General features: G+C 38.7%; 1 protein-coding gene across 3 annotated transcripts in view; it reads left to right on the top strand.

Annotated features, from left to right (window-relative positions):
* Nucleotides 1–12062, top strand: part of ABCC8 (ATP binding cassette subfamily C member 8) — a 187996-nt gene extending 175934 nt beyond the window's left edge. For all 3 annotated transcript variants that reach the window (XM_063437920.1, XM_063437919.1, XM_063437918.1), the window contains 7 exons: nt 37–167; nt 1199–1277; nt 2331–2439; nt 2878–2981; nt 4785–4918; nt 6169–6231; nt 11804–12062. In XM_063437920.1, the coding sequence (XP_063293990.1) occupies nt 37–167; nt 1199–1277; nt 2331–2439; nt 2878–2981; nt 4785–4918; nt 6169–6231; nt 11804–11941 (758 nt within the window). In that variant the 3' untranslated portion in view covers nt 11942–12062. The remainder of the gene's footprint in view (nt 1–36; nt 168–1198; nt 1278–2330; nt 2440–2877; nt 2982–4784; nt 4919–6168; nt 6232–11803) is intronic.
* Nucleotides 12063–19293: the final 7231 nt, after the last annotated feature.

Genomic DNA, 19293 nt, shown 5'->3' with positions numbered 1-19293 from the left:
AGCGCGTTTAATGTTTTCTTGTTTATTCGGATACAGCGCCATCGCAGATTCCCCCGAACTGGCCTGAAAGCGGCGAAATCCAAATACAGAATCTGAGCGTTCGCTACGATAGTACATTAAAACCAGTATTAAAGCATGTCAACGCTCACATATCTCCGGGACAAAAGGTTAATTCAACCATCATAACATATCCTATATTGCACAATTAGATATTTCATATCACGCACACAGTGATAACAAAACACATATTACATACTGATAACATATCAAATATTACGGTACACAGTAAGAACATATCTCAATATACATAGTAATAACATATCCGATATTACAGAGTGATAACATATCCCATATTACACAATAACAACATATCCTGTATTACAGACAGATAACATATGCGCACAGTGGAAAACGTTGGTTCGATCAAATCAAGTTTTCCACAAAAAATTTAGTTCAGGTGGTCCGATAGCTGTTGATGTGACAGTTTGTCTCATCCAAATATCAGCAATTATCAGCAATATTGGCAACTCAATATTAAATATTATGTAGCAAACTTACGCATTCTCTAGCCATTTGGTTCACAGATCAAGTGAGAAGAAGTAGCAGTTAGAAAAAAAAAATCTGTATTATTTTTTTATATATTTGTCAAATATGTCATATATAAATATAGATTTTTTTATTTTTTTACTGCTATTCTTCATTTTTCCCATTAGTCACTTCTCACTAGATCTGTAAAAAAAAATCAGCGTTTAGAGAGTGTCATCAATAATCCTTTTTTTTCTTTTTCCACCATGGGCGGAACTTTGAATCGAGAAGCAAAATTAATCTGCTTGTCCGTTTGTTTCATGATACGTTCATATGTCGCTTTAGAGTTTTGGAATTCAGACGACCCGCCAGTCACACAAACGTAGGATAAATTGCAATTCAGCTGAAACCGAATGCACAAGTCGAGTAAAATATATGTCATATTACACAGTGATAACATATCCTATATTACAGACTGATAACATATCCCGTATTAGATCATGTTGGCCTATCTCATATTACACTGTGATAATGTATCTCTTATTACGCATGCTAACATATCCCATATTACATGAGCTAGCATATTCCTTATTACAATGCTAAATTATCCCATATGATGTGTATTAAATATATAATATGAATGATAAATCCTTGCTTATTTAAATTTCTATAGATTGGGATTTGCGGTAGAACTGGCAGTGGAAAGTCCTCCTTCTCGTTGGCGTTTTTTCGGATGGTGGATACTTTCCAAGGTAATTTACCAATTACGAATAAATAGGTACTTGGTAATATATGTACAACTTCAGATCAATGGGGACATAAGACTAAAATATCAATGCAAACAGAGAGATATGAAAGAAAAAAACAGAATAGTTTATCTTCGACAGAAATATAGATTTAAAAAAAATCTAATTAAGCCAATGGTCACTTACAAACACACAGGGCTTGTTTACAATCTCGCCGCTACTCTCTAAAACGCCTCTCATTATGTTGAAACAGAATGATCTTGTTCCAATCGGACACTAAGTTGAGTGCTCAGTATCTGTGGATGCAGCCGTTATTGGCGATAAACTACAAAAAAAGAGCAACGTGGCTGTAAACCAAAGTGTTAGTAACTATCTCCTGGGTACAGCAATTTGATTTTTTTCATTTTGCTTCTTTTATTTGTCTGTTATCTATTTCAGCCTAAGGTGTGGGTTGTTCTACTGGGATTTGAGGAGTTACACACTTATTCTGAGACCATTATTTACACCTTCCTAGCTAACTGAAAGGAATCATTTCCTAGTGGTAGTTTGTTGGTGTTTAACCCCTTAAGGACCAAACTTCTGGAATAAAAGGGAATCATGACATGTCACACATGTCATGTGTCCTTAAGGGGTTAATAACCAGTTCTTGTAACAGGAACAGCCTATAACTGCTGTTTACTGACAGGGTCGTATATAAGTCCTATATCAGTGACAGTCTTCTTAAAAATGATAGGTGGTACGTCATTGCACAATTGCAAATTCTTCTGTCACTAGAATAAATGATGCCGATAGGGACCAAAGTACAGTTAAGGACATGCAATACAAAGAACAAAATAAAAGTGCAGAATGTTTCATGTAATGTAAAAAGAGACACTATTGTATACAAACATAAATTACAGCCCAAAAAGAAAATATGGGGCTCATTATTATTTTTACAAAACAGAATATCACTGTATTCATACATTGATCTATTAAAATGAAATATCAGTAATATTACAAGAATGTACAAATGTAAGAAACAATAGCTCTATAATTTGTTTTAATACTTTTTTTTTGTAGGGAGGATAGTCATCGATGGGATAGATATTGCCAAACTTCCCCTACAAACTCTAAGATCAAGATTGTCCATCATTCTTCAGGATCCGATATTATTTAGCGGAACTATTCGGTAAGTTCTTTGAGATCAACTAATGACTACAAAACAAAGGCAATGCAGGCTGCACGATCATAATAAAATGTTTTATTATATTGTTTGTTTAAGTGCTGTTGAAATGAATCTCTAAGGACTTATGTGTAGAATTCTATACTCTGTTAGACAGAGAGCTAAACCAGCTTTGGTTTTAAACAAAAGAGATGTTGATTAAATAAATATGTTTGTATGATGGGTATTATTGTAACAAGGAGGGTGAGATGTACAAAGGGAATTAGGGTTACAAACAAGGTTTGATTGAAATTTCATGATATTATCCATTTTAATTATATTATACCAATTATACCACATATCTATTGAGGTATATTTTCATGTTTTTGTGATTTCCACAGTTCTGTCGTGTTGCTGTAACTGTTGTCTTTAAGATTTATTAATCATGTATCCATTCCTTGTTAGATTTAATTTGGACCCTGAAAATAAGTGCACGGACAGCATGTTGTGGGAAGCCCTGGAGATCGCCCAGCTGAAGCCAGTTGTTAAAGCGTTACCTGGAGGCCTGGGTAAGTTTATACATCTGCCACTTTTCCATTCATTTGGAGGATCCAAATGAGTATTCAGCCTCTTGGCTTTGTCATTTTCAAGCAGTGGTGTGAGGTATGGTTTGTAAGCCCCAGAGCTGCGTGGATGGTATAATTTAGGATCCTGAGGCTGAATCCCCCCCCCACCATTATAACACTGATTTACAAAAGGGTAACTTTTACCCAGTACTGTGTGAGTGTCCTTAACTTCATCTGCTCCTGTAATGTCTGCTGGCATCCAAAGATCCTTTACTCTAGTCTAGGGGTTCATCAACAAAATCGTAAATCTTAAATCGGTATACTGCAAAATATATGCGTTATGTAAATATTTGGTATATATTTTTAAATACACTGATAGGTGCATTTTTCCGCTATCACAGATCAAAAGTAACCATTAGGGGGAAGAAAAGTGGAGGAGCAGTAAAAAAAATCAATATTTACATTTTTACCATACATTTAATATATAAATATAGATTATTATTTTTATATTTTTTTTACTAGTCCTTTTTTCCCCTCTGCTGGTCTCTTCGAATTTGATCTGTGAATAAACGTAGCATTTAGTGGCTGCCCCATCCATCAATCATCTTTTCCCCCATCAATCATCAATCGCACTACTGGTGGAACTCCAAATACTGAATCAAACGAACATATTCTGCCATCCCACTAGTTGTTTGTTTGGCTATATGTTCGTATGGTACTTCGGAGATCAGTTATGCCGAACAGCTTATCATTTTATATTCGGAAAAAATGCAATTTGTCAAAAAACAAATACACAGGTATTTTACAAAAAAAAAAACCTAAAAACTAAAATATGCTTCAACTTTTTTGTTTTAATAATTTAGCATACAGCTCGTTTGTTTGTTTATATCAGGAAAGTGGATGAAATTGCAGTATGCCTGTTCTTTTAGAGGTAATTAATCGCCTTTGGCTTTCTATTGGCATTTACACAGATATGTTCTGAAAATGGATTACTGTCCCCTTCTGAATAGAGCTTATTGCTTTATGTGATTGATTTGGGGATAATATAAGATTATCTGAAACGGTAGCAAAACAGATTTTGTTTTGTAAACTATATCCCATGGCACTCCGCCTTCAGACTTGTTGACTAGTTGTCTGTTGAATTAATTATGGGAATCAAATTTGTGGCATCGTAGCAATCAAAGCAATCCTTGCAAAATTTGAATTAAATAAACATTCACTATTAAATGTGTGTTTCCCATAGAGAGAGTTTCTAAAAAAAAAAAAAAAATCAAAACAAAATCACTCCCTTATCTGCCATCACCCTCCGGTAGACATTGGGCCATTTCCTAAGAAATCTTTATCAAAGTAAAATCCTGTTTTTGGCTTTTAATTCTAGATTACCCAGCAGTGGACTCGGTGTTTGATAAAAACACATTATTTCAATTTGCTTGTAGTGAATGGTGGAAAAAGCACGTCACATATGCTTCGCTCTGTCATTTTTTATTTATCTTTTCTTTGGCGTTTCTGAATTGCTGACAATTTGATAAGTTCGCCCCTCAACACGCATTTGTGAGCTTCCCATACCACTGCAGGGGCAGTATCTTGTAGGTCGTTCTCTGTAAAGTATTGTTTAAGATGGTCTTAAACAATACTTTACAGAGTATTGGTCAAGACTTCTGGGTTGTTGAGTAGTGTGTCATTTAATCGCCATTGAGGTCGTGTTGTAGGCGTGGAGGGGATCATTAGGTCTAATGTGTCATTTTTTTTTTATATATATGAATTGTAGTGAATTAAACCAGTTGTATGCTTCCTTTCTACCCCCAGATGCCTCCGTTACAGAAGGTGGAGAAAACTTTAGTGTTGGCCAAAGGCAACTCTTCTGTTTAGCCAGGGCGTTTGTACGGAAAAGCAGTATTTTGATCATGGATGAAGCCACTGCATCCATAGATATGGCTACGGTAAGTCTCAGCAGGTGTTTTTCCCCTAAGAACAGCCGACCATGGTCTTCAGTACTAGTGGACCTTTTCCAAAAGTTAGAAAAAGTCATCCCTATCTTTAGTACATGACAGAATCCTTCAGCCATATACATGCACGTTGGGTCAGACAATGTTTGAAAGTTAGTCTCTATGGTTATTCTGTGCTTCTGTGCAGGAAGTGAAGCAGGGAAGACCATAGAGAATAACTGTTAGTTTTTAAACACTGTCTGACTGAAGGTACATGTATATGGCTGAAGGACCCTGTCATAATACTAAAGGAAGGGATTAGTTTTACAAATTGTTTTGACATTTACTTCATAAAGGGATGCTATAGGCACCGTGGCCACTTCAGCTCATTGAAGTGGTCTGGGTGCAGTGTCTCAAGTCAAATGACCCCGCAAAGATAATTATTGTAGTTTTTAATAAACGGTAATAATTTACTTTAACGGTTAACTCCACCTCTAATGGCTGTTTACCAGACAACCCTTAGAGGGACTTCTGGATAGTTAGGCGACTTTTGGTCACCTAACTGGTGGTGGACTTTCTCACGCTCTGCATGAGGACATCCATTGTCATGTAAAACCCCATATGAGAGCATTATACATGCTTTCCTATGGGGGAAGTACTAATGCTGCACATGAGTATTAGGTCTCCCCTGCCGTCTAACGTTGACGGTGGAGGAGCGTGGGTGGAGCCTGAACCAAAGCCAAAAGACATCGGCGCTGAAATCAGGTAAGTGACTGAAGGCTTTTTTAACCCTTTCTGTACCAAGGGTTGGGAGAGCGTCCGAGGTGGGCACTATATGGAGCTGTGGAGCTGTGGTTAATCTCCCTTTAAAAAAAAAATATTTTCTTTTAAAAGTGTAAGAAAGGATTATTATATAAAAAAAATAAGTTTAAGATGACAATTTTCATGTAAGGAAAGTTTAGATGGTTATTTAACCTGGCTGCATGCCGTAATGTAATGTGCTGTGCATGCTTATGGTTGAGGTACAGGCCTTTGTGAAGATCAACTGGAATCTGACAACAATTCATGATGCCGTAGAAGCAGTTAATGATCTTCTCTGGGAGAATTTCCTCTCGATGTGTGTATATAAATAAGAAGGTTTTGTCACGCAGGGAGCACTATGCGCCGTTCCACAGGAAGAGCTGGATCTCTTTATCTCGAAGATTGATGCTATTCTAGCCTCCAGTTCCTGCATCTCAGTAACGGGCCTTTAATCTATTTTTCAGGAAAATATTTTACAAAAAGTGGTCATGACGGCCTTTGATGATCGCACAGTGGTGACTATCGCGGTGAGTGCAACAGCCAGGTTTTAGACGTGATGTTTCTCAACTTTTTGTATCAGTCATTTATCTATCTGCTTTCTTCTACACTTTTGTATTCAATCGTATTAATATATTTATATCTAGTATATCAAACCATTTTTAAGACACTTTCACATAATTCTTGTCCTTGTCTCATTATTTTGAATATTATTTGAATATTACATATTTTCTACATATTCTCGTTTACTCCGTTTACTCTGTATAAAGAAAACGTTACAGAATATACAGGCACAAAAATGGGACCAATTGGGTTATGCTTACTGTTAGACATTGTACGATTCCTTAAACAATTCGGGAGATTTATCAAAAAACAAAAAAGTGGTGCAAAGCTGAAAAGTGGAGCAATCACCGTGGAAACCAGTGAAATCAGCAGGTACATTATTTTGGTGATTTGACATATTCGCACACATTTGGACAACTCCTCCCCATCTGAATTATCCTACACTCAATAATGCTCTTACAAGGTCCACCATTAGCCTTATGGCAGCCCCCTTCCCCAGGTCACGTGACCACGCAGCACAATCAGTTGCCAAGGGTGCTAACCATGTAATTATTACTACTGGGACCTCATCTGAGAGCCCAATTATATAAATAGTAGCTGTGAAACATGTCAGGTCTACGCTGGGTCTTTGAAATGCCAAGATCTAAAATTAGCTGCAAAGACACCTTGTAATTAGATCTTTATTGCCTAATCTGCTATTGTCCGAAGGCAGATGTTTTTTAATTTCTTAAGAGCAATTAATGTTGTTATTGTGAAAATCAATGTAGCAGTGAAACAATGCAGTGTTTTTGACTGGTGAATATGCTACAGAAGATTTTTCCACTGAACATGCAGATTACAAAGCTTTCTACTCTTAAATAAAATAATTTTAGAAAAAAGGGAATTGGGGGCACAACCAGAACATGTATTTATCAGCGTGGTGCTGCTGTAAAGAAAAAAAATACAGATTAGAGAATAACACACACACAAAAACAAATACAGTATTAAAGGAACACTATAGGGTCAGGAACAAAAACATGTATTCCTGAACCTATAGTGTTAAAACCACCATCTAGCCCTCCTTCCTTGCCTCCCTAAATATAGTTAAATCTTACTTGTATTCAAGTGTGCAGCTGCTGCCTCTGCCCCTGATCTACCTGCCTGGCTGACGTCATCAGAGGTGATTTTCTGAACCAATCACAATGTTTTCACATAGGATTGGCTGGGAATGACAAGAAGGGAGATCAGGGGCAGAGCCAGCACAAGTCAAACACAGCACTGGCCAATCAGCAGCTTCTCATGAAGATGAACTGAATCAATGCATCTCTGTAAGGAAAGATAAGTGACTCCTTGCAGAGGGTGGAGACACTGAATGGCAGTGCTGAACTCTGTGCAGCACTGCCCCTGGAAGCACCTCTTGTAGCCATCTGAGGAGTTATCACTAGGCTGTAATGTAAGCACTGCATTTTCTCTAAAAAGACAGTGTTTACTGCTAAAGGCCTGCAGGGAATGATTATACTCACCAGAACAAATACAATAAGCTGTAGTTGTTCTGGTGTTCTGGTAGTTGTTCTGGTGACAATAGTGTCCCTTTAAATTTTAACAGGCTATTTAAAATCGCCTATCTTAGCAAACAAATATGGGGATTCAGTTACACCATATGGCCATATTATCCCCTTAAGGACACATAATGGAAATTTTACATATTATTGTCTTTTATTTTTGAAGCGGTGTCCTTAAGGGGTCATGTTAAGCCCACCACTACGTCACAATATCCCAATATCGGTGGGCCCTACACTAAATTTAACACGGGAGATTAACATGCCAACTGCATTAGTAACAGGTTTAACTGCATCTAGAGACACTCCTTAATTTATGCTTTCCTGTGGTCACCTCCAATGATCTTATGTTGATCATGCACTATTAAAAAAATACTCTTCACAGCTACAACAAGTGTAAAAAAAAATTGGGGGGGGGGGGGGGGGGGGCAAATCTACAGCTGCCAAGATGTAGGCCATCCAAAATGCTCATCAACGATGGTAGTCTTGCCAAAAATTAATTCTCTGTGATACGGGGTCATCATTGAAGGAGCCAAGGTGATTTGCTGGGCTGGTCCAGCTGATCTCATTCATCCACACACTTCTTGCCAAATTTAGGGGAATTTTATTTTAAGAATTGCCTTTTTTAGTTGGTTGAAGATAGGGACATTGGGGCTTTAATTACAACAATAGATTAATATAAGTACATGATAATGTAATTTTACAGGTGACGGTAAATACACCTACCCTATAGTCTCATATAACTACAGACATTGGAAAATTAGAAGAGATAATTTTTAATTGCATGGAGCTTTGTATAGGGAAACCAATGTTGTGCATATGGGAACTATTAGACACAGGATTTTAGGAATCCAGAAATTTGGGAATTTTAGATTGTAAGCTCCTTTGGGCAGGGTCCTCTTCACTTACTGTTCCCATATGCCAAATATGTCAGTGTATCATTGGCTTTCTCTTTTCTATAAAATGGCACAGTTGGTTTTATTCCCTAGACTTAGAATTTTGGAAAATTGGAAATATTATTACAATCTCAGTCTAAAATAGTCGATCTAGATTCTCAAACTCAGCAATGTTTCCAGTCTGGTTATTTTGGATAAATTCTCCAGTCTGACTACTTTGCAATTACTTTCTCAATCTCCATCAATTCACAGTTTAGTAAATAACACCTCAACATTTTACGAAGATGAAAGGTAAGTTTAGTGAACATTAAATAATAAATACAATCTTTGTTCTGCGTGTTACATTTAAAGTGAGAAGAGGTTGCTTAGAGACAGGAAATCTTATCTTTTTATTTCTTTTTTTTTTTTAGTACACGTAGTCTCCACGCTTGGTATCAGTAAAACCTGTAGGGACTTTAATCTGAACAGAATACATCTACTAAAAACACAACATCTGGTCATATTCTACATGACTGGCTGCAGAGGCTAAATTTAGACAAGATATTGTTAAATGAAGAAAAGCAAAGATGATTCTGTATTGCAGACTCTAAATGTAATGGTGAATGTTCCTCACACCTCTGGTTATCAAGCGATAAAATATAACTGGTTTGAAGCTTTTTCTAAGAGTTTTCCCCCTGGGAGTTAACCAGTGCTTTATTCAGCTTTAAGGATGCCAGCGTTTTGCAAGTAAAAATTTAGAGCTCTTTATTTTACTAAATCCCTTTTCCGACAGCACTTAGGGCATTGTATTTATTTTCACTCTCATAGAAAAAAATCCTTTAATTAATTCTTTCAACAGCCAAACGCTTTAATTATGGAGTTATTTGTTATAAATGGAAACAATGCACGGATCTTAGTCAGCAGTAAAAGGCTTCATCTCCTCGTTACAGAGACGTAAAAGCTTTTTACACTGAGAGTTGAGAATGCCACTGCATCATTAGTGGCCACTAGAAGCCCACACTTATTGTTTAACCATGGAGAGCAGACACCAATTAAAGGGACACTCCACTGTTTAGATAAAAAAAAATCCCAAGGTACTATATATACTTCAATAAAAACATTTATGTATTTAGATTATGCATTTTATTTTCACTGAGGACATATGTAAAAAACAGCTTGCAGTAGCTGAATATATCTTGCCTGCAGCCTTTGCAAATCCTCCCCTTCTAACCCCGCCCAGACTTTCTGTGGCTGTCCAATCACAGACTTGCCAATGCTGCTCTATGAGACATATTTGCAAGGCAGGTGCTCTGGGCAATTGCTGCCTCTTGAGTTTATCTCCACGGAGCTAAACAAATGAAGAAGTTAAATGACCTGGTGTCTGATTGACATCCAGGGGGGTGTAACAAGGTTCATTTATAAATGTACCAATTGAAATTTGTAAAATGATAAAAATGACACACTGTTCACACAGCATCATCTGTCTGTCTAACTAACATTCTCAGTGGACTTGAGATAGTTTTCAGAACGATTTGCTATAAAGTTAAATTGTTATCCCCTGCATTTTAATTACTTGAAAATGCAGGGGATAAGAAAAGAAAAAAAAAGCCACTATAGCTACAATTATTTTTAATTATACAAATTAAAACAATGTATTTATTATTCTGTCTAGTTCTGTATTGGTGTGTTTTTTCTGCATTGTTATGTAATTTCATTAAGACCTGTTAATGTTACGCATGTAATAGTCTTTTAATCCTGAACACAAACGTTAGAGACCTAGCGAGATATTATGTTCTTTTTTTTCACTGGGGACTGAAAGCACGAAATGCGTTTGTTTTTGCCGTGGCAGAGAAGTGGGTCAGGCTCCACGTGATGTTACTGTTTGATCCTGTCTTAACTCTTCTGTCACTGAGAGATATGCATGCGCTCTCAGCACTCACAAGGTGAATACGTCACTTTATGGGGAATATGTACGAAGCTGGGAGACATTTGAGAATAAAGGACAGCGATAAAAGCAGAACCTTAGGGAGGTTATAATACAAAGAGTCATTATTTTTGTAAAGAAGTCCACACTAGTAGATGCACAAAATAATTAAAGTAAGTTAATATAAGTGGTGGTGTGGGATAAGCATAGTCAGGAGGGGAGGGGCATAAACAGTGTAGAGAGGGTGTAGGCAGGTTGGGAAGGGCACAGGCAGAGTTCAGATGCCATAGGTAAGGTGGTTAAGGGGCAAAGGCATAATGGGGAGGGCATAACATTGTGAAGGTAAGCCATGGGCAGTGTAGTGGAGAGGCATAAGGAGGGTTGGGGAGGGACACGGTGGGGAAGGTGGAGATATAATTAATAACAGAGCATTGCTTGGACAAAAGTGAGTGAAATATTGGCTCTGCAGTGCTCTTAAAGTAATGGCATCACCTGGCTCTTGGGAAATGAAGTATTAATCTACAATGTACCATTGTCAACACCATTAACATGGTCAAGCAGCATCCTTCGCCTAATTGGATGAGAAATTAATTTTCATTATTGACCAAAATGCAGAAACCAACGTCATCTCTGAAATAATGTTACAGTATGCAGATCTTTTCCGGCACGGATAAAGGTTTTCTGGAATGTTCTGCAGAACAGTTTGCATGTTAATCACATCCCAGTGGCATAACATAACAATCTGAAATACCTGTCAGCACTCTTCAAAGGGAGCTGTTTAAAGGCACACGTGTTACTCCATGTCAAAAAACATGTGTAGGTTTAGAATATGTGATTGTATGACATGTGTGCAAGATTAATGCTTTGTGCAAGAAACGCATGATTAAATAAATAACCGGGGCCAGATCGGGGGCGGGCCAGTTTCACACTTGGGAACCTAATGGTATTACTGGCATCTACTTTACATCCCAGAAGAGACTCACGATATTGTCATTTGTTGCTTCACAGTAAAAAGTTATTTAATATGTAAAACAAAAGATAAACCTCGATAAAGCCTGCAGGACCCAATTATCCGAAACATTAACTCAAATACGAGAGCAATATGGTGACAGAGCTCTGTGTCGTGGGGTAGGGAGTACTGTGGTCTACGTTGCAGGAGTTTTCTGCTCATTGACATTACGGTCTCTGCCTTCTTTCACAGCACCGGGTTCATACCATTCTGAATGCTGACATGGTCATAGTGATGAAGAGAGGTGCGATCATAGAATATGATAAACCAGAGGTTCTACTGGAGCAAGAAAACAGCATGTTTGCATCTTACGTCCAAGCCGACAAATAATTACAAATAGAAAACCCATCGAAGTGCAATTTAGCAATCAAATAGTTTTTTTTTAATAGTGTAAATAATGTGTAAATAAAAAAAAATCTTGATTGTTTCATATTAAAGATTTTTTGTGAAATTCTTTTTCTTTTATATTTTTTATTGTGGCATATTTTACTATATGAATAGGTATCTGATGGTTTTCCTTGATTTCAGTCAGAAAAAGTTTCTAGCCGGAGAGACAATGGGGAGATTTATCAACGTGTTCTGTTTGTAAAAGTATTAAAAGTGGGGCAATCGCTATGGAAACCAACGAAAATAGCTGGCACACTCCACTGGTTATTTCAGGCACACCCTGGATTATGTACATTTATAAAAAAACATAATTCTCATATTCTTTAAAAATGATATTACATGTTCAAGCCATATGCACTAGTATAAATTGGATGAGCTTCAAGGGTACGAATGCTCATAGAGATATAGATACATTGATGGTGATAATTATTTAGAAGATCCTCAGAACTTTATGAATAACACAAGGGAAGAAGGTGAGTTGTGTAATGGGTACACTGTCCCTTTAAGACCCTAACTGCTTGGCATGCAGTGCTAGCGGTGGCTATTAATAGTTTATTGCATGTGGTCTCATGATGCGATGTGCCGGCTCTTGACATTTTTGTGTAACTGAAGATACCAGTAACCACACATTGCTCATCCCTCTGGCACTCACCGATGGACGTGATTGGGCAAGAAATATTTCATCCTATTATCGCAACATTAATCGTGGAATAATGAATGGACATGTATAAGAAATGATGTGTGACGGTGAAGAGACTGGCCGTAAGGCAAATCATAGTTTGCTTCACTGACCCTTCGGAAAAAGAATCCATTGTACTTTTTTAATTAACTCCTTCATGACAAGAGTTTATGTAAACCAATCGAATTATGGCATTCTTGACAAGTGGTGTGTCACAAATAGGTTCAATTCTGAAAACTCCCAGGGTCCGTGCTTATTTACATCATTTGTCATCAGAGCATTAGTTGCTATTAGAGAAATGGTAGGCTGTATTCCAAGGCACATCATATTTGGGGGTGGCAGTTGTGGGTAACTTGATGACCTCTGTTTAATACATTAGTCCACACCTAATTTTATTCAGTGAGACCAGATTTCACTGAGTCTTGAGTTACTGAACTTAATGGGAAGCCAGAGTAGCTGGCAACTGGCACATATGTACAGACAGTTTAACCTCTGGAGTGCCAGGAACTGGCAAGGTTAGTTTTCATGTAAACTGTAAAAGTGTTCCACAGAATTGCAAAACCTGGGAGTTATTGGGTAAAAGCAATTCGGCAACAAACTTGATGATTTCAGTTTGCTTATATTATGAAGAAAAAAAAAATATTTTAACCATGAAAAGCTCAACAGAATACACACACACACACAGTGTACGTAGAGTTAATTGTGTCTGATAGTTAAGTTCAAAAAACCCAAGTTTGTATCACATTATATTACAATCAGTAAATAGAAGTTTATTTTAGAGAGGGATACAACTCTTTATATTAACCGTAATAAAGGGGAAACTATCATCAAAAACAAGCTTTCAGTCATACAATATCCTCCCTCAAGTCTAGTGTAAGCCGCCGTGTTCCCTCCAGTGTGAGCTGCCGTGTTCTCCACCAGTGTTAGCTGACATGTTGCCTCTAGTGTGAGCAGCCATATTCCCCCCAAGCAGCTGTGTTCCCTCCAGTATGAGCTGCTGTGTTCCCCCCCGGTGTGAGCCGCCGTGTTCCCTCCAGTGTGAACTGCTGTGTTCCCCCGCGGTGTGAGACGCCGTGTTCCCCCCCAGTGTGAGCTGCTGTGTTCCCCCCAGTGTGACCTTTATTACACAAACTGGCAAATACATACACAGACACACACACTGGCAGATACACACACTGACACAGGTACATACACACACAGACACATATGTTTATATACAACCAAGTTTATAAACATATGTGTCTGTGTGTGTAATTCTTCTTCCTTCAGTGCTGCAGGCTGCTGGCTGAGGATGGTGTGCCAGGTTTGCAGCTGCTCACTCCCGCTAAGCTCCCTCTCCCTCCAGCCGGCGCACTCTGGGAGGAAGTGCTGACACTTTCTCCCAGCATCCCATACCACAGGGGCCCAGTCGCAGTATTAGATGCCAGCGGCACCTGACCGGACTCCTGTTTCGAGATTCCCATTGGGTGGCCCTAAAGACTTGGGCCACCCGACAGGCAAATTGCCACGGAAACCCAATTTTGTTCTGACGGAACCCTAGGGTTCCACAGAACACTAATTGGGAAACACTGGCTTAGAGGAAAACACCGACCCTCCCTCACTGACAAGAGACAGGTTGGAGGGGGGAATAAAACCTATTTATCTTTTACCCTAAGGGCTATGTGCATTATAAGTCAGGAAAGCTGCATCTATTAATACATACAACGTATCGAAAGTTGTTCAGAAGCTGTAGCAGCTCAGTCAGGGGAGAGGAGGTGAATAATTTATTACATGAGCATTGAGCAGGAGTTTAATAATTACACCTGGATATCTCTTTGTCCTCGGGTCAATGGGCAGAGTCTCCGGGTCGCACAATCTAGAATTACCTCTCTATTGTGAACACCTTTCACTCAGCACTGCCCCTGTAATTGGCACTTGTCTTAGAGCTGTGTAACAAGGGAACAAGTCTGGGAAATTTCAAATAAGTAACCCTGAGACCTTTAAATATTAAATCTATATGTTCTATGGAATCAGATACCTTCCTGACACCTGCAATGGGTAATTAAAGATTTTTGAAATGTTAGAAGGTAGACTTTCAAATATCAGCTCCTAGATTTGCCCACATAAGGGATATTTCACATCATTTTAAATTACTGGAAGTCACATTTGGTAAATGTACAAGTAAAACCTTTTGAGCACAGAGTGCTGTCAAGGACATATTTAAAACCAAGTCCATTTATTTATTAAAGGCCTACTGAAGAAAAGTCTGGTTTTGGTTAGAGTCCCCAACTAGAATTTTTTTTAAAAAAAGGAATAAATAAATAAACGAATAAATAAATAAATAAATAAGTAAATAAATGAATACCGTAAGTAAATAATAAACAGAGCAAAAACTTACTTTGATTCCAGCTCCTAGATAGGTTCTTCCTGAAGCCCAGTTCTCGAATGCTGACATCTTCCCTCTTGCTGGAGGGGGGACAGATGTCAGGGAGGGCGTGCTGAGGTGAGGATTTGGGGGGCATGGAGAAGGGGCATGTTGCCATTGGCTGCTGGCGTCAAATGGCAAATTTGTAAGAATTCACATTAGCCACCCGTTACTCTTGTTCTGGGCTGGCTAATGATGCCCCAATGATGCTGGAGTTACAGCTTTGACAGCAGAGGAATTAATCTCCATATTTGCACATACAGACTCCAGGCACCATTACCAATTCAAATCACTGAAATAGTCATGGAGCTTGGAGTAACTTGTTACGTAATCATGTGCAGAACGATTAAAGAAACACTTCAAGCACCACAATCACTGCAACATACTATGGTGGTTGTGTTGCCAGGAGAGCCCTTGAGTTGTTTATTATGCCCTGTTTCCACTGAGCGGAACGGTTCGGGTCGGTACAGTTTGGAAGGGTTAGAATGGTCCAGCCTATTCAGGTGAGCGTTGCCACTGCAAGTCGGACCGCCAGGGGCCATGCGGGGTTTAGACCAAATGCCTAGCGTGTCATTTGTCATGAGCATTGACGTTTTCATGTCCGTCAATCAATGGATTGTATAGTGTGACGCTAGTAGCTCTGCCCTAACCGTACCGTACCATTTCCTATGGACCTTCATCTGAAGGGGTACCAGGAATGATGCGGTTCGGTTCGGTTGTATGGGCCACTTTCATAATGGAAACACTCAAAATAGCGTATCGTACCGAACCGACCCGAACCGTTCCGCTCAGTGGAAACAAGGCATTATATTTCAACAACTTTCTTGGGTCCCACTGGACGCCTCTAGCCACATCCACTGTATCTGTTCTTCCGCAGTCGGAGAATCTGGTTAGCTCCATAGGAAAAAGCAGGGCCACGCTTAATGGATAAATATATAAATATTTCTAAATTAATATTTTCTGAACATAAATACAATAATAGAAAATATGCAGCTGTGTTTGGTATTGCAGATTTCGAAAAGTGCCACCCAGTATACCACAATGGTCCTGTACAGGAATATTGGTCATTTAAAAGAAAGTAAATGGTAGAAGAATTTTAATAAATGTTACCATTGTCATTAAACCAGGTTTTTGGAGAATAGGACTCAGGATATTCTGTACGACAAGGGGAAGTAGATTTGCTGCCCAGTGACCCTTACGTCCTTACGGATAGAATGTCCACACAGTTGCTTACGCACATGTTTTTATTCTGAAATGCCACCTGTATCAGACATTGTTGACCCCTCTGGTCACTTCTCCTATTCATTGTCTTTGATTGCCTGAAGCAGATTATCCAAAGAGAATGGCAAAAGGTTATTTAGAAGATATACTCAATAAAGATGTTTGGGTCTTTGATGATATCATCTAATGGAATTGAAAGGATTAAGGTAGACAATGTTGTAGCCTTTTCCTGAATAAACATGACAATATCTTTGAGGATGTGAAAGAAAATCTATTATTTCTCCTGAGCTGCTTTGAGTACTGTTATATATTGAGTCTATTGATAGACTTGATTTTGGAGAAATTATACAGGATTCCTTGTAAATATCTTACCTGAAGTTAAAGGGCTTCAGTAATGATTCAACATTGATGAAATTAATTGTCATTTTGTTGTTATTGTTGTTATAAAATATTTATTTCATGTATTTCTGTGCGGGAGGCTAAAGGCGTTTTGCAGAATTCACTATTTTCACATTTAAGGTGTGATTTTCATTGTGAATTTTAACAGAAAAACAAGCAATTGAACTACTTATTTTTTTCATTTAAACTCAGTGTTAGTTGTATAGGACTGAACTCTCTGCATCCAATGACAAGGATGACCTTGTGAGTGCTACCGTCTCAAATATTGATCCTTGATCTCAGGCAAGTGTTTGGTGTCCATTAATAATTGAGAGGCATCCTCGTTATTCTCGGAAAAGACATCTGGTGATAATTTAGTGCACAGAGCAGGTCAGGGCTTAACGAGTCAAATAATGAAATAATGTATCTTCTCTGTGATTTATTCACTATACAGGGAGTTGTGGATAATAGTAAATGTTATGCCAAAGGAGCTATGGTGAATGAAATTCAACTCCGATGTTTTTTCTTTCAAATGGACTACGGGGTTAGGAAACCATCGGCACTCCAGATGTTGACGACTGCATTCATCTCCCCTGATGCTTTGCCAGCATCAGGGATGCAAGAGCAGTATCGGAGATGTAGTCCACAAAACCTGGAGTGCCAAATGCTGCCTAACCCAGTGCTATTCTTTTATCACTTTGTCCCATTTCTATACTAGCAAATTAAATCTCTCTGTATTTAGGTGAAGGAGATTCTGACTGATCCGACTGAATCATACTCGTCGTACCTTGGCAGCTTGGTCAGCCCCAGATACCAATAATCCTATGGACCAGTCCAGGGTGGAGAACATGAGGTCATGGGCCACCAGCGCAAACTCACACAGCGCTGGGCTAGCAAAGGCCATTTACATAATACATGCCTCATTCACGCTGGACTACACCAACAGGCTACTGTTATTTTAATATACAGATAATGAGGTGTAGTGGTTATGGTGCCACAAGTCCCCTGGTGCCATTCTAAAGTAAGAAGTCAAACCTTTTTTCTAATGATAGAACACCTACCTGGTTGCATCTGTTGTGATATTCCCATTGTACAGCACTACGGAATCTGATGGCGCTATATAAATAATAATAATAATAATAATATTGTAGAAGTTCCAATTTCTGTATTAGTGATGTAAAATTCACCCATGTTTGTATGGAATCCACTGGGTGGAAGTGTCAGACTGATGCTGTCAGCCAATTACTGCTGCCCAAACAGGGACAACGTTGATATATATTTTATGGAAATGGATAAGGCCAGGAGAACTCCTGGCACCATAACCACTTTAGCACACACAGTAAACATTATATTAACACTGTCAGGTTGCTACAGTTTCCTTTGAAGTTGCTGAGTTAAAGTTTCCATGGTGACCTGCTATTAGAGTAATTTGTCCATTTACTGCACAGACCAGTTATGATGGGCTGTGAATATGCTTTTATGTGACAGTGTCTCGCGGTATCGCCTCCTCTAGAGAACATTCTACACACAGTAAAAAAAAAAATACATGGTGTTAACATGCTCCTATACATTTACATGTGTGATATTTGTACTACATGTATGAAGCAAAGGGTGTGATAAGGGTTCGTTTACCCCTGGCAGGTGTTACAATATATTGAGTGCGTCGAACTGACGTAAGATGCTTTCATTAAATAATTGAAGCAGCGACAGGAGGAAAATGTAAAGTAATATCTTTAACTGCTCTAAGTATTCAATTAATCTGAGTCTCAGCTAGTGTAACGACTCAGTAATATCAACCCTCGTGCCTGGGTACTACCAATCCTGTGACGCTCACTCAATCTTCATATTGGCAGAGCATGATGGGAAATTATTATTATTAGTATTTATATGGCGCCAGCATTTTCCACAGCGATATGAGATTTACAAACATTTGGGCTGCCATAGGACAGCTTTAACATTAGTACTCTCACCACTCTCAGACATGCATAGAATATCTGAGAGTCATGGGAGTTGCAGGTGAAACCAGACCACAATCCTATAGCTGTGGAATTACAGCTCCCAGACTCACTCACTGACTGCACTGAGGTTGTGTTCACCTTCCCAACCCCAAGCTATTCTAGGGCTCAGTATTCAATAAGATCCAGCCTTTAACCAGCTGTGCCTTTCACTCAGTCTGGGCCTCTCTCTGTTTTCATACCTCCTCACACTGGAATGAGGGGGATGTGACCTGAAAAACAGTATGTTAGAAATGTGCAAGTACAGTGCACTGACACTTACTATCCAACCAGGGCTGCACATACTGAGAGCACCTATACATGCCCAGCGCCATGCAGGAACTATAACACACAACCAGAGCGATCCAGGAACTATTACACATAACTAATGCCACCAAGAACCTTTACAATAACCAGAGCCATGCAGAAACTATAACACACAACTAGAGCGATCCAGAAACTATAACACATAACCAGAGCCATCCAGAAACTATAACACATAACCAGAGCCATCCAGAAACTATAACACATAACCAGAGCCATCCAGAAACTATAACACATAACCAGAGCCATCCAGAAACTATTACACATAACTAATGCCATCCAGAACCTTTACAAT

This window comes from Pelobates fuscus, chromosome 12 (assembly GCF_036172605.1).
Source record: "Pelobates fuscus isolate aPelFus1 chromosome 12, aPelFus1.pri, whole genome shotgun sequence".
In the NCBI taxonomy this organism is placed as follows: Eukaryota; Metazoa; Chordata; class Amphibia; order Anura; family Pelobatidae; genus Pelobates; species Pelobates fuscus.
This window is presented reverse-complemented; position numbering and strand designations above follow the sequence as displayed.